The sequence below is a fragment of the Spermophilus citellus genome (genome assembly GCF_964194105.1).
Source record: "Spermophilus citellus genome assembly, chromosome: 5".
Classification (NCBI taxonomy): domain Eukaryota; kingdom Metazoa; phylum Chordata; class Mammalia; order Rodentia; family Sciuridae; genus Spermophilus; species Spermophilus citellus.
The window spans coordinates 55,944,977-55,961,210 of NC_138186.1; the positions used below are offsets into that span (position 1 = coordinate 55,944,977).

Genomic DNA, 16,234 nt, shown 5'->3' on the forward strand with positions numbered 1-16,234 from the left:
GCTTGACAAGTCTGGTGAGGAAGGGAGTAAAAGAAGACTTCATGTGTCCTCACACTTCATGTCTTGGGCAAGGGATCCTGTGACAACTCCCTATTGTCCTGAAGTGAGAGTGATCACACATGTTGCTAGAGTTCCTGGGAGCCCCTCACCAGAGGGTGACACTTGAAAACCTAGTTCCATGTAACAGTTCCCTGGGCTCCACACCTTCTGAACATCTGCCCCAGGGCAGAAGTCACAGCGGCCTGCAGCAGAAGTCACAGCGGCCTCCCGCCTGTCCAGGCTGCAGAGATTTCTTGGAACCATGAAAAGTTGGCTGAGGCTGGCCCTGGGAAGTTGGTTCCTGAGGGCCAAAGCTATCCTCTGCATTTACAGTCACCTCTAAGGATGGTCCCCCTGGAGGCATCCAAAGTGGGGGCTGAGAGGACAGGCAGGGAACACTGGGGAGATGGGGAGACAAGGCCACTGACTTCCTTGGAGAGCACAGCACTTGAAGGAGCCAAGGGAGGACAGCTGAGAGAAGGCGCCCACTTCCACCTCTGGTGGTCAGTTTGGTTCTTGCCAAGGGGCCCATACTGGTCCTCTTGTCCACCACCTTCATTTTGTCCATACTGAGTTGTGCTTGGCAGGTCAGCAGAACAGCTGTATCTGGACAGGTTTTCTTTCTTCTAAACGGAGGAGGGTGAGGTCAGCAGGGGGAGATCAGCTCCATCAAGGCCTGTATTTTCTAAACACATACCTTCAGGCTAGCCCTGCCTGATCTGCACCATCAGCTGGCTCCCAGTCCCTTCCCTTTATAGTTCTCATCTTCCAATCCCATCTTCCTGGCTCAGGGTCGTTGCCAGTGGACAGAGTGGTGGGCTGGGCTTACTTTTGAGCTGCCTATCTTAGGTCTTTTCCCTATATCAGATTCCTAGGGTGGGATCATAGTAGCTGTGGGGGAAGAAACACAGGGTCAGTGAGGCCAGCATGTGAGTTGGTTTGAGGGGGAGGTTATAAGTGTTTTGGTGGGAGGGATCCGAGCAAGTGCAAGCTTGGTCAGCATAGGTGTGAAGAGGCCATCCTGGGACCTAGGTGAGGGTAAGGCAAAGGCTTAGGCTTCTAAGAGCAGTTGCTGAGAGCTTTGTTACCTCCATCTGTACCCCAAGAACCTCTGCTGCAAGCAGTGGGCTCTGGGAGGATGGGGGTTCATGATGGGGTTTCCTAAGGTCCTCTCCCAAATTGACTGGGCTGAGTCAGCCAGGGGCAGCGAACGGGGAGGGCTCTACTTCTGTCCAACCAACACCATCAAATCTTGGCATTCCCAACTACCATGGAAGCCCAGATATTCACCAGCAAAGACATGGAATATGGAAACTGTTCAAGACACACTCAATTCTCAGCAAGGCAGGGTTTGGTTTAACTGTTTACAGGGGACACATTCTTCCAGAGCCCAGCCTTCTCACCCCCAAAATATTTTTTTTCTATTTATTATTTTCTGGATCTGGCCAGTGGCTCTGGCACTAGATGCCACTGTGGCCAGATCTCCAACAGTGCCTTGGACTATGGACCATCACGGTCAAATCAATAAGGTGGCCCTGGTGCCCAAAGTAGGTAGCGGGGTTGGTCCTTGGTGTTACATGATTAAGCCTGTATATATGTTCCTTGGTTTTGCTTTCCCCAGGATTCCTGCAACCTTCTTACCCCTTTGGGGGGTAAATTCCTCTAGCTAATTTGTGTCCACTGTAAAATTTATAGCCAACTTCATGTGACCCTTTTCAACAACGGCAGCAGCACCATCTCCCCTGCCCATGATGGATGTATTTAGGGGAGTGAGAAAATTCTTCAGGTGGATGGAGAAGGGTCTGGTCTGGGTTCTCCCCATACCTCTCCCATTGCCACCAACTGGGCAGCCATAACCATCTCTCTCCACCCTCTACAAGGGACCTCTACCAAACTTCACGGCAAGGCTGCTCTCACCAGCTGTCTCAGATGACAACTGAGGCTCATGTACAAAATCTGCAGTGTCCTTTTTACCTGCACCATTCTTTTTATAAGAATATATTGTAATACTAAAAAATATTAAATCCATACCATCCCTATCCAGGCTGCTAGAAACTTGTGCTTCCTCCCAGAGGGGACTTGAGGTGGGCTGGGAAGTGGTCACAGTGGGGGATGTGCCATAGCCAGCTGGTACCTGCTCCACAAAAGTCTGAAGTGTTACATGGAGAGCTAGAATTGGGAATATTTGTATCAGGAAATCGTTTTTCAGAGCTGGTTTTTCAACCTTTGCCAGCACACCTCAGCAGGGTCACCACTGAGGAGACCCCCAGAGGAGCCCATTCACATTAGAGAACCCAGGGGGCTAGGCCAGTGTTTGGGGGTGTGGAAACAGGAGCCTCCAAATCACTCCTGGTTACTAGTAGCTGGTGATACAAGCAAGGTGGTTGGGATGCATCACCCCTGACAAAATTTTTTTTTACAGTGCATTCCCATACCTCCCACTCCCCACGGTGGGGGTGGGGGGGAGTGGGCATATGGAGAGGATGCCGTTGGCCTTGCCAGGGTCTCCCTGCATTTCTTGGGGAATGGGTCTGCGGGATGGATTGAGGCGGAATGAACCATAGCAGCCCAACACCACCAGATACAGTCTTTGTTCTTGCCTCTCCAAATTTGGCACCGTGGCTTTATTTGTGTTGAGGGTGAAGGTCTATCTTCAACTCTCTTCTTTCCCTGACAAGTTCCAGAATAAAGAGGTGTGTGTGGGTGGAAGGCAGTGAGCAGGTGTGGGGTAAGCAGTCAGCCAAGGGTCCCCAGGGTACCCCAACATGTGCATTCTGTGTAAGAGGGGGACAAGGAAAGGGAGCTGGTGGGTCAGTGCAATTGTTAAGTCCAAAGTCTGTAGGTGGCATCAGCCACAGACTAGGGCCAAAGGAAGGGGCAACTGGCTCTTTGGAAAGAGGGATGGCAGGAACGGAGGGACGGCACAGGGCTGTGGCCACATGAGATCGGGAAGGCCACACTATTGGAGAGAAGCTGTGACACATTCTTAAGCAAGCTTGTGCTTTTCCCTTCTCAAAGTGGGTTCCTCTGCTTAATGAGCCCTTATTTTCTCCCCAGGAACCAGGGGAAGAGAGAACCCAAAATGAGTAGTTACGGGTTGGGTTTCCCAAAGCTAGTGTCTCCAACAGTTCATGAATAACATGTCCTGGTTTTCCTGTCACCTGGTGATGCTCTCTGTAGTCCCCTCCATTACCTCAGTGTCCTTGGAAGACTTAAAGGTCTATGGCATCCTCTCTGCATAAAGGGGACTTCACAGGTTATTATAAATCACCTAGCAGCAAAGGGACAGGCTCTAAGCCCGATGGAAGTCCCCCCGCTGGCCTCCAGTCTTGCTGATGAGTTTGACCTCCCCCACCACGATGTCCCTGCTGACAGCCTTGCACATGTCATACAGGGTGAGGGCGGCCACCGCAGCAGAGGTCAGCGCCTCCATCTCCACCCCGGTGGGGCCCCGAGCCCGACAAGTGGCCTGGATCACTGCTGCATGGCGTGAGCTGTCCAGCTCCAGCTGCACCTGGACATGGTTCAGGGCCACATGGTGGCACAGAGGAATGAGCTGGCTGGTGATCTTGGCCGCCTGGATTCCAGCCAGCTGGGCCACCACCAGGGCATCTCCCTTCTTTAGCTGGTTCTGTTGGACAAGCTTGAAGGCTACAGGCCCCAGGAGGACCACAGCTGAGGCCACGGCCACCCGCTCCGTATCTGGTTTCCCACCCACATCTACCATCGCTGCCTGTCCTTCCGAGTCCACATGTGTTAGGTGGTCTGAGGTCGACCAGGGTCCTGAGTGGGCAGCAGGAACCCGGGACCCTGGGCTAAGGCACTTTGAATTGGTGTCCGAGTCTGCATGGGAGCTGTAGTGTCTCTGAGGGCAGCCAGACCCCATCCATGAAGGGGTCTGGGGGATGCCACGTCCTTTCCAAAAAGTTGCCATCTGGCTGGAAAAACTCACTGTGGGTCTCAGACCCTGAACATGGAGGGGGTCCCGGGAGAAAATGCTCAGGCTGGCTGGTGGGGAAGAATCTTGGAGCAGCAAAAATAACTCTGGAAGACAAGAAGGAAGAGAAGAGAGACTAAGCCCAAAATATAGTCTTTTTTCCTACCTGTTCTCTCCAACCCTCTCCCTGCCCCACCTCAAGTTCTCTTTCACACTGGGGGAAAAGCCAAGAACAAAAAACAGTGAGAAGAAACAAGACAGAAGACAGACACAGGTGCTCACAGTTCACACTTATAGCCCTTTGCTAGGCAATGATGGTGCAGGGTCATCCCTGACTTCCCTTTGTCACACAATCTTCCAAAATTCCTTTAAGTACCACCTAAGGCCTGAAGGCTGGAGTGTGGATTGAATGAATCCTCAGTGTCCCTTCATTTTCTTAAAAGAAAACTGTAGTTGGTCTCCCCATAAATTATCAATTATAGCTATTTTCTTCTTCATGTTCCCTACCAAGAACTAGTAGAAATCATTTAGTGTACAGACCAGACATAAAAAATACTTGATCTACTTAAAAAATGCCTTTCAAGTTCCCTCCGGTACATCAAAAGTGCACATAAACAGGTTGAGTCCAAGGGTCCAGAGGACCTTGGGAATTTTGCAGGCTCTTGCTGTTGTCCAAATGGTGGCCAAGAGACCAACAACATCAGTGCCATCTTAGAACTCATTAGAGATGAAGAATCCCACTCTAGTCCTCCTAAATAAGAATCTAAAACAAGATCCCCAAGTGGTTCATATGTACATGGAAGTCTGTGAGGCTCTGTCCTAGGAACTCTGCCTTCATAGAAACAGACAAGTTCATGACCCTACATCCCTGAGAGTAATGGAATTCCTTATGAAGTCAAGGTCTCCCAGCTTCTGGCTCTCCATCACACTCTGATCCCCAGCCTTGTTGATATCAGAAGCACAGCCTCCCTTCTTGGGGGACCATCAAGGTGTTCCCCTCTCCTTGCTGTGAAGGTGCATCAGCACAGGCTAAGACCCACCAAGAGGACCACACTGCTGTAGTGGAGGCACAGGGAGGTGCTCACGGTAGCGTTTTCCTGGAGAGCTGCCTCCTTGGGTGGCTGGTGTGCTAAGGCTGTCTCTAGCTCGCTCCAGCGTGCACTCCTTTGCTCCAATCTCTGGAGAAAAGAACCCTTTGTTCCAGTTTTAATCACTGTGTTCTCTTGTCTAATGGTCTGATTTAAAGGGCCCAGGACTGGGTGTGACGCAGGGTCAAGGCCTCACCTGCTCTAATCTTGGCTCTGTGCCAGAAAGGCACAGGGCCTTCCAGCTCTTCATGGACTGGCCCAGTTCCCTTGGGTAGGAGACCACACATAGCTTTAAAAAGGGGTGATGCTTCCCGTGCACACTTCCTAGAGTTCAGGAATTGGGAGGTTAAGATCCTAGCCATCTCCTGCCTGAAATGACTAGTAACATTGTGGCAGCTGCCTCCATCTGTGCCTGGCACAGATGCACAGCACCAACCTCCAAGGTCAGTGGTCCAAGTGCATGGGCATGGATTACTCCATACTGCAGTGGGCAGAGCCCTGTGATTGTGTCCAAGCTAGAAGATTCCAGAGCTGAGGAAAGGGTCTCTACTTTAACCAAGAGCTCCATTCTCAAGGGACAACTAACTTATTGACCATTAGGTAGTCCCTAATGTTCTGCCCTGATTTCTGGTGGGTCAGAAGTGATTTCTGTGGCATGTATTGAGATGGGGAGCAACGGGCAGGGAAGAGAAGAAACAGTCAAGGCTGGAGGGGGTAAGAAAAGGCGAAGGAATAGAAGAAAAACAAAATAAAGAGCTCCAGGATGAGGTGCAGGAGCTGGGGTGCCTTGTGGCAGGGCCCCACCCCACAGGACCCCCCAATGACAAGGGTGAGTGGTTACGTACTGATGGGTCACCCACCGATGAGGATCATGGGCCGGTTCTTCATCTGGGAAATACTGAACATGCCTGGGGTAGGGAAGGATGGGGAGGGAGAGGAGAGGGAGGGGCAGAGAGAAGGCAGGAGAGGAGAGTTCACTAAAACGAACGGGAGGCCCACGTGCTCCGACAGCCCTGCACATGCGCTAGCTGTGACAAAAAGTCCCCACATGCATGTAGCCACATTACCCAAGACAGAGGACAGTCTGAATGCCCAGGGCACTGTCCTCTCTAACAGAAGACAACACGTGGAAAGAGGAAATGGCAACCCTCTCTCCCTAACCGGTAACAGCCCAATAGAATTTCAGGTCCTCCTGTGTAGCCCCTGCCATGCTCATTTCCCCAAAGGAGAACCACCACCCCAAGTCCAGAGCTCCAGAAGAGAGTTGTAGCAGGGACACTTAGACCCACCAGCTTCTTCCTGGGCTTTCAGTCTGCTCACCCCTAATTCTGAACCTCCCTCCTGCTGACCATAGCACCTCCCTGGCCTTCTCACTCCCGACCTTACCTGCATGACGTGGCTTCTTCCTGCCCACTGCAGCCCCAATGATTTTCAGCAGCTCCTCCTCAGAGGCCCCTGCCCGCAGGTGGTCCCGCAGTGATACCTCCGAGTTCCCGAAGAGGCACACCTGTGTGGGGTCAGGACAACAGGCCCCTCACCACTGAGCCTGAGCACCAGTGTCTGAGCCTCCCATGCAGGATCATACACAAAGCAGGAAACCCAGCCACGAGGGACAGAGGGTGATGAATGGAGGGGTCAGAGAGGCTGAAGCAAAAGAAGCAAAAGTAGACTTCCTGAGGCCCATGTCGGATTTAGTCATATTTCCTTTAGTGAACACATCATACTTTGAAAAGTTAAATAGAGCTGGGTGTAGTGGTGCACATCTGAATCCCAGTGACTCGGGAGGCTGAGGCAGGAGGACTATAAAATTCAAGGGCAGCCTCAGCAACTTAGTGAGGCCCTAAGCAACTTAGGAAGACCCTGTCTAAAATTAAAAAATAAGGAGGCCTGGGGTATATAGCTCAGGGTAGAGGACCCTGGGTTCCCTAGTACCACACATATTCACAAAAAATGTCAAACAGATGCCAACAGAAATAATACAAAAAATCCAGGTCCGTATCTTGCACTGAAATGTTCAATGGAACAGCCTCTTTACCACCAGTGGACCCCAATCAGTTGTAACTGAGTCCTTAGACAGGACATGCATATCCATCTCACCTCGGCCCCTCGGTCCTTTCACTGGTGGACATTACCACCTGCCCCACTCCTATTCAAGCCCGTGAGCCCCACTGGGTAGCTGGGCATTTGAGGGCTGGCAGAGATGACACTCTGGTCATTCAAGCTTCACGCAGTGCTTCCCAGCTTCTTTGAGAGGCTGGGCACTACAGGGGCTCAGGGACGGATGAGGCAGTCCCGAGATGAGAATCAAGAAGAAAGATGGGCGGGACATTTCCTCTCTGCTTGATATCTCTGGTGGGAATGGCTTCTTTTCACAGCTGCCAACAATGCCAAGCAGGCCCCCTTTCCTCCAATGCCGAGCCCTCACTGGGTGATATCACATCCTGCCTTTTCCACCTAGGTGGCAACAGCTATTCGCTGCTGCTCATCAGAGTGCCTCTATGCGACTTGCAGGTTCCCTTCACCCACACACTACAAGCAGCCTCCTCCTTACACTCTTTCCAGAAACCCACCGTGCATTTCCTGCTGGGATACAGGCAGCAGCTTCAGTCCAAGTCAGTTCCACATTTCCAGCCCAGGAAAGTCCCCAAACCTTTTCAACAACCCTCTGGGTGGTTCCTTTTGGATGTTAAACTTGATGCACCCAAACTCAATTCCTCACCCCAATCCTCGGCAGGTCTTGAGGCTCAGCAGCCACTTCAACACCTTCCTTTCCTCCTCTCCAGACCTCGAGCTCTTGGATTCTCAAATCCTCACCTCACACCTCTGAGTGCTTGGGGCACTGCTGAATCATCGTCTAATTAGTCTTCCTTATCTTCAAATCCAGGATGGATGGGACTCATGCCTCCCCTTGTTCAGAAACCTTACAAAGCTCCCTACTGTCAACAGAACTCGTTCTGAACCAAAGTCCTGTATAACGTGGTCTCCTCGCCTCTGACTTCAATCAGTTATGAATCTCAAGTACACACCCTCCCTCCTCACTCCTACCCCACCATCATTCGAGGTCCCCGGAGATGTAGTGCTCTTCAGGGTCCAGCACCCACACTGCCTGTCCAGACACACGCCTGGCACAATTGTGGGCCTCTGCGTACCTCCTCTTTGGGCTCACCAGTGAGTTTTTATGGCCTTAAAGGGAGCAGGCTCTTGTATTCCCCACAGGACTGAACACACAGAACATGTTTATCAGATGGGAGGAATAGATGTTGGCTTCAGAGCTGAGCCCCAGGCCCGATGGAGAGGCTGATCCGGGTGAGTGTGCAGCAAAGTGCACACTGGGCCTTCAGCCCTCCCCTCTGGGAGCCCTGAAGCTGGATAGGGGCTCCCAATAAACCAGAAACTACTTTAGGGGCCCAAGAGAAGAAAAGAGGGAGGGAGTCTGGGTCACAGTGCCTCAGGGGCCATGAGTCCACTGCTCCCATGCTCCCTCCAGATCTGACATTATTGCATTGACTTGTAACCTGCTGCCTCCTCTCCCGGCAGCGGGGGGAAATGAGAACATAGGGCAGTGAGGGGTCCTTGTGGAGGAGGGGTGCTCACCTTGAGGTTCCCATCAGCTGTGATCCGCAGGCGGTTGCAGGTCCCACAGAAGTGCTCAGACATGGATGTGATAAAGCTGACCTGGCCTAGGAAGCCGGGGATTCTGAAGGCCTACGAGGAGAAGGGCAGCAGAGGTGGGGGACAGGCTATTGGGCCAAGCATGCCCTCCTCCGATCAGGACCCCCTACTCCACAGCCTGCTCTGAGGAGCTCGTGGGAAGGTGGCACCCAAAGCCCTGAGATGACAGACGACACCAGTGTGATGAATGACTGGTGCCTGGCTTGTCCTAGAGGGACCTGCTGACAATACAGGGACCTGTGGGCAGCACGTCTAGAGAGACCAGTTGGAGAGGGACAGCAGGCCCTCTAGCTACCTGCTGGAGTGTAACCCTCAGAAGAGATGAAGCCTCATCCCAGCCCCATCTGCTGGTTCATCCAGGCACAGGAGGAGGTCACCAAGGCACTGCTGAAACACACCACCCTCATGCAGCCCCTGCCTGCTCTCCATCCGGGAGCAGAGGCCAGTGGCCTCCCCAGCCTCTCCCTAACCTTGGCTGTGCTGCATTCCTCCTCTGGCAGCTTCTCCAGCTCTGGCCACTGCTGCCGGATGGTGTCCAGCATCTCCTTGTAGCTGACCATCTTCTTGAAGTTCCACTTGTTGCCTATATTTGGGTTGGGGTAGCAGGGGGAGCTCTTGAGTCACAGAATTGAAGGTTCTTCCAGTCCATTTTCCCATGCAGCACAGGGACTAGACTCCAGCCCCTTGGATGGGAGGACAGGGACCCCTGCTCAAAATGGCTGGACCAATCACACTCCACTGAGAATGCCCAGCACAACACTGAGCCAGCACCAGCCACGCCCCTCCCACCATCCCTGCGGTCAGCAGTACCCACAGGGTGAGCCCAACCTTGTACACTTCACTCAACCCCAGACCCAATTTCCTTACCCTTGCCTGCCACCCCGTCACTGACCGTCAAAGGGCATGTACTCTATGAAGCGTATGTCCAGGGGGAGTCCCTTGGTCAGGGTCACGAAGTCCAAGAGCTCGTCCTCGTTCAGACCTCGCATCACCACGCAGTTCACCTGGCCAGGGGCCATGGGACGACCATGAGGGACAACCCAACATTCTCTTGGGATGACCCACCCCAACCTGAGTCTGATCACCTTTCCTAGCAACTGCAGAGGTCTTCCACTGGGGGGCCAGACGATACCTCTCCCCACAATTCTCCTTAAGTTGAAGGATTCCCTGGGGCCATGCAGTGTGAAGGGAAGTAGTGGGAGATACACTTCAGCTGTCCTGGCCAGGGACACTGTCCCCAGGGCCAGGGGGACCATGTGAGAGTAGAAGGCCAAGTCAGGTGGGGGAGAGAGGAGAAGTCAGCGATGTGGTAATTCCTCACCTTCACAGGGCTGTAGCCCAGCTCGATGGCCTTGTGGATGCCCTCCAGGACCTTGTGGAAGCCTGCAGGGCAGGAGAGAGAATCAAGGACCCAGGAGCTTCCTCTCCCCCCCCACAAGGATTCTTGCAGAACACTTCGTCTGCAGAGGGCAAGCATTTTCTATAACAGGTCAGAGAATAAATACGTAAGGTTTTGCAAGCCAAGAGGTACAATCGAGGATTCCACATAGGTAAATGCCATGTAGTATTTTTTGTCTAAATTCAAAGTTTGATAATGAAGAATCTTTTGTAATACAGATCTACAATAGGATGGAAGGAGGGAATAATGTTTTTTTTTTTTTAATAAGGAGACTATTTTGCTTAATTGGGGTTCACAATTAATGTTCCCAATCATTAATTAATTCCAAATGTTATCTGTAAATCCATTCTAGGTTCAAAGGCTATACAAATAGATGGCGGGTAGATCTGGCCTGTGGGCTGTTGTGTGCCAGCCCCTGATCTAGCTGAACCCTCATGTCTGGATGAGAAAGCTGAGGGCCAGGGGAGGTACTGTCCTGTGGAGAAACCGGGGAGTAGTCTCCCTCTTACAGAATGCAGGTTTCCCCCTCTCCCAGGTCCTTTCCTTGTCCTTCATCAACAGTCCATCCTTCATTCACTCTGAGCACCAATCGTGTGGGTGCTGCTCCAGGGCTGGTAAGCCATTACTGTGCCTGTTATTGTCACCTCCCTCTGTAGTTAACCTTGGGCTGTGCCCAGGCCATCCTGAAACTCCTCAGGCACCCAATCATCTGAGCACCAACTGCAGGCGGCCCCTCCCCACCTGAGGTGCTGCAGTCTGGGTGGTAGCCCCAAGGGAGGGCACCTGCTGATGGTCTCTGTTCCTTACAGCATTTCTGGTTTCCCAGTGAGGGAGGACAAGGACAGGAATGTGCAGTTTTTATAGAGGACACTGCTAGCCTAACCAAGGACCCAGAGTTCCCTTCTAAAGCACTGCTCCCAAAGGCAGTGACGAGGAAGTGAACAGAGGGACGATCTGATGTCAGGACATGCTATCTCCAACATATGCGCCAGGGAAGGACAAACCAGGAGAGGGGAGTAAATGGACATGGAGGTCAAGCCCACAGATGCCTCTTCTGCTTCCCACCCAGAGCCTTTGCAGGTTCTCTACTCGCTGTCCCCTCAGAAGGGGCTCCCTTGCACCAAATCCTCTGGGTTCTTCAAGGTCAGTACAAATGCCTCCAGGTTGACAGGTGGCACTTCGTCAGTACCACCAGACAAGCAGTGGTTGTCTGGATACTTCAACTTTTGGTCCTTAGTAGCCTATCGGGTCAGAGCAAGGTCATGTGTCTTCTGTTTCCTGCAGAGCATGTAGAGCAGCCCTTTGTAGAGGAAGGAGGCTTGGTGCTTCCTCGACACTCAGAAGAGTGCAAACAGGGAGGCACATACCAGCAAGGGGGAGGAAAGAAGATGGGAGAAGGATATTAACACTTTTTCCAAAAATGTGTCCCAGCCCTGAAGCTTCCATGCCTAGGAGACCAGACCCTGGCCCAGGGAGACCCATAGGTCAAGGATGGCTCTAACTGTCTACCTCAGCGCCCCCTACCCCAAACCCTCCAAGGCCACTAAGCAGGAAGAGGGTGAGAGAGTGTATACAGGAGGGGTGAACGAGAGAGGCTTATATCTATAGTTGGGCATAGGACAACCACAGGGGACTGCTGGGGACCCCCTTCCAGCAGGGCCCACTCTGGCTCTGCCATCTCGGGTGATTACTTCCATCATGGTCAGGCCCACATTTCTTCAGAGCTCACCTTAAGGTGACCAACTTAGCCAGCTTGCCAGAGACTGGTTTTAAAACCCAAAGGCTTTCATTCTGGAAATTCCCTCAGTCCTGGGCAAACTGTGGCTGAGTTTGGGAGTCAGGGAGAGCTGGGTCGCCCTGGTTCATTAGTATTTCATCCCCAAACGGTGGGCATTTGGCTCATCTACAGCCAGTGACTGGGCCCCTCACTCAGCCCCAGCCATGCAGGAACTTGAGAAGAACACCCACCCCAACCTGAGTCTGATCACCTTTCCTGCGGACGATGAACTCAAACTTGGCTGGCACCAGGGTGTCCAGGCTGATGTTGATGGCAGTGAGACCTGCTTTCTGAAGTGCGGGCAGCAGCCGTGCTAGGTTGATGCCATTGGTGGTGACCCCGATGGTCTTCAGCCCTTCCAGCCGGTGCAGCTGGGCTGCAGAGACAGCACAGGGTGGGAGACATCAGTGTTTGCCTTGGTGAAGCCAGGAGAAAGGCTGGAAGGCAAGACTCAGACCAGACAGAGGGAGGGAGTAGGGGTTCTCTCGACCTGTTAACCAGGCTTGGCTAAATAAAAAGTGTCAGAATAAAAACCATGGCAACAATCACCAAGAAATGAAATATTGACTGCTCACTCAGGGCTGGGTGCTCTGCAGGCACAGCTCGCTCAAGCCTCCCACAGCCATCAGCATTATTTAGTTGATGCTATGGGCTCAGGTCTGGAATTTGCCCGAAGTCCCACTTGCCAGAGGCTTGGTTCCTAAGGTGGTGCTATTGGAAAGAAGTGAAAGCTTTAAGATGTGGGACCTAGTTGGGGGGTCCAAAAAATTTTGTTCAAAGCCACGCAGCTTCTAAGAACAGCTGAGATTCAGGTCCATGTGTCCTTGAATCTAGGACTGTGTTCCCAACAACCAACAACACAGGGCCTGTGTGACTCTGTCTAAAAAAAACAAAACTCGAGTTCAAATTAAGTACTGTTTGACACCCCCACCCCACAACTCCCTAGGAATAAGGATCAGAAATTCATAGCTGCCCTGGAAGGTGAGAAAAATTTCATCGATGGCCTAGAGTGACAAAGACTAGAAGATAGAAAGTGGATGGAATCGATGGAGAGATGACCACAGCCCAAAGGCACTGAAGAGGATTCTGTAAAAAGGTGCAAGTGACCAGTATGTGCCAAGCTTGGTGGTCTGTGTACAAGAAGCAGAGGGATCTCAAGGCAGGTCAGGAAGTTGCCTGGCTGGGGAATCATATCTGGATAAACTGGGCAAGCTGGACTCACTCCCTCCCTGAGAGCAGGGGAAGGGGAGTGGAAGCAGGGCTACAGCAACAAGGTGGACACTACGGCAGCCCGCAGGGAAAGCCCTGGAGTGCTGCGGGTCCCCTTGCAAATCAAAACCCACAGACGCTCCAGTCCCTTTTATAAGAGGGCAGAGAATGTTCATCTAACCACTGCACATCCTCCCGTATCTCTAGGTTCCTTATCATACCTAATACAACCTAAGAACTATGTAAACAGGTTATACTGCAGAGGTTAGAGAATAACGACAAGTCAAGTCTGCTCATGTTTAATACAGGTGAAAACGAGGTAGGTCGAAGGACCTAGTACATGTCAGCAACAGCTTAGTGTTTTTCACTGAATAACTCTGATCCATGGTTGGTTGGTTCTGTGCATGCAGAAACTGATACAGAGGGCTGACTATAGCTACAGAAAGAGAAAACGTGACAGGAAGCAAAATGTACACATGGAAAATGAGCAAGGTGCAAAACTGAGCAAAATGAATTCCTGAAGAACTGCACATGAAACAAAAGACCAAAAAAAAAACCACAACCCAAACAAACAAACAAACCCCACCTGGTGCTAAGGATATAGCTCAGTTGGTAGCGTGCTTGCCTCAGATGCACAAGGATCTGGGTTCAATCCCTAGCACTGCACACCCACCTGCTCACATTCAAATCCAATTAATGTCCAGAGAAAAAGATAAACCAACCGTGTGCTGTAGTTTAGATGCTGAATGTCTCTCAAAGACCCACAGGTTAAAAGCTTGTCCCCAGAGTCGCACTGTTAGGCAGGGCAGGGCCTTAGGGGAGGTCATTAGGCCACTGAGGGTGTGTCCTCAGGAAGGGACTTTGGGACTCTGCTCATCTTATCTCTGATCCTGGTTCAACACGCAGGGGGCTGTGACCACTCACTTCTCTCTCACAAGCTCCAGCCACTGCCATCCACTGTCCTCACCAGAGACAGAAACCCACTGGATCTCGAACTTGAACCTCCAGAAGTATGAGTGAAATAAATATTTTCTCTTTAAAAATTAGTTGCCTCAGGTATTTCACTGAAGTAATATAAAACTGGCACTGTCAACATGTTCACAACAATTATCTTTGTGATTATAGAAGGATTATAGGTGATTTTTTTTAAAAAATTTACCTACATCTATTTTTTTCTATGAATAATTTTTCTTTAATAATGTCAGAACACACACACACACACACACACACACACACACACACACCCTTGGTTTGTAGTTGACTTTGTGCTACTGGATAGTAACACTGACTAGGTCTTTCCATCCTGAGACAGGTGCTTCCATCAAACTAGGGAATGGATGGCTCCTGGTGGAGAACCAGCCTAGTTTCCCATGAGAGCAGACACCAGGAGTATTGCATCCTAGCAAAGCTGGACTGAGAAAAAGGCAAAAAGATTACCAAGTTAATTATCTGTTTTGATAGGATTGCATGGGAATGCACATGCTCATGGTGTAGGGGAAAAAATCCTGGGGAGAAGTTAGAGTATGGAACTTTAAAAGGCTTTGACCTGGAATTTCACTTCTATGAATTTAACTTAAGGAAATAATCGTGGCTGTGAACTATAGCTATCGACAAGCTTATGACAAACTGCAGAGCAACACATAATAAAGCAAAGGCAGGCAGGACACAAAACAAAATGTTGACAGTGGTCACACACATGGGCAGTGGCAATATTCTTTTTGCTCATCTTAAATACACATATATTAAAAGAACATAAGAGTTTAAAAATAGCGGCTATGTGAAAAAGCAGAGAGGAACTTCACTCTGGCTCTGCCAACAAGGAAAATTAGCAGTGCTCATTGGATCCCTCCACCAATCCATCCTGGAGAAATGTAAAAAAAAAATCTTGAGAAACTCACAGGAAGATGAAAGCTGCTGTGAACTGGTGTCTGTGGCGGGGGGGGGGGGAGTGGCGCAGCTGGGGCCACTGGCAGGGAACTTGAGCAGAGAAAGGAAAGCAAGGCAGTGTGAGCCCCTTTCTTGCTCCTCCACTGCCACCTCAACACAATCACTGCTGTCCCCTTACTGAAGAAGGGGTCAGCAAATGCTCAAGAGAACCAGTTTGGGAGCCCACGGGAGGTGAACTGAGGAACCTGCCAAGCCCTACTAGGAGAGGAGATGGGGACAGCAGGTGGGGACTGACCATCCCCTATGTTCACTCCCCCCATGCTCCCCCTCCAAAGGCTAGGGGACTGTGGATTAAAATTAGGGGTGACCGCCTCCTCCCAACTCTACTTCTCACTGTGGACTTCAAGGCAAAGACCCACAGGAGGGCCACCTGCACAGTGCCGCAGCACGCCCTCTCATTGCAAGTTCAGTGAAGGAGAGATCTGGTGAGCTCCAAGACAAATAATATTAATATGAAATAAAGTAGATCCTAAAAGTGTAAAAAGGAATAAGACAAAATATTAAATAAAAACATAATTGTGATATAAAGAATGCAGATGACAGAGTCATGGACACAGAGAAATCAAGTGATCTCGAAGACAGGGCTAGGCAGCCCTCAGGAAATGAGAAGGAAAGGAAGAAATCAAAATATAACTTAGGATGAAGGCCACAGGTAGGAGGAGCAACACTCAGCAGAGTTTTTTAGGGGGAAGATTTAATGGAGAGAAGGATATACATGAGGAAATAATGGAGAAAATTTCCCCAAGCTTATGACAAACATTTTAGGATTAAAAGCAAAATGTTGGGCTGGGATTGTGGCTCAGCGGTAGAGTGCTTGCCTAGCACGGGCGGGACCCGGGTTCGATCCTCAGCACCACATAAAAATAAAGGCATTGTGTTATGTCCATCTACACCTAATAAATAAATAAATATTTTTAAAAAAAGATTTAGGGAAAAAAAAGCAAAATGTTGCTGTACGAGGTGCTATGGGAACTGTTTGCCTAGCTGGGTTTGTGTTTTCTTTTGGTTCCATTCCTTTTTTTTTTTTTTTAATATTTACTTTTCAGTTGTAGTTGGACACAAAACCTTTATTTTATTTATTTATTTTTATGTGGTGCTGAGGATCAAACTCAGGGCCTCGCATGTGCTAGATGAGCGCTCTACCTCTGAGCCATAACCCCAGCCCT

At 50.7% G+C, this 16,234-nt stretch overlaps 1 protein-coding gene across 3 annotated transcripts in view; it reads right to left on the minus strand.

Annotated features, from left to right (window-relative positions):
- Positions 1-2,628: 2,628 nt before the first annotated feature.
- MOCS1 (molybdenum cofactor synthesis 1) overlaps positions 2,629-16,234 on the minus strand; it is a 28,201-nt gene continuing 14,595 nt past the window's right edge. The window contains exons 4-11 of one of the 3 annotated variants that reach the window (XM_081295098.1): positions 12,124-12,288; positions 10,058-10,119; positions 9,629-9,740; positions 9,207-9,319; positions 8,659-8,769; positions 6,451-6,571; positions 5,925-5,972; positions 2,629-4,083 (exon numbers count right to left, since the gene is read on the minus strand). In XM_081295098.1, the coding sequence (XP_081151224.1) occupies positions 3,332-4,083; positions 5,925-5,972; positions 6,451-6,571; positions 8,659-8,769; positions 9,207-9,319; positions 9,629-9,740; positions 10,058-10,119; positions 12,124-12,288 (1,484 nt within the window). In that variant the 3' untranslated portion in view covers positions 2,629-3,331. Of the gene's footprint in view, positions 4,084-5,909; positions 5,973-6,450; positions 6,572-8,658; positions 8,770-9,206; positions 9,320-9,628; positions 9,741-10,057; positions 10,120-12,123; positions 12,289-16,234 lie in introns of all 3 variants that reach the window. The other 2 variants (XM_081295100.1, XM_081295099.1) reach the window with 2 other exon arrangements.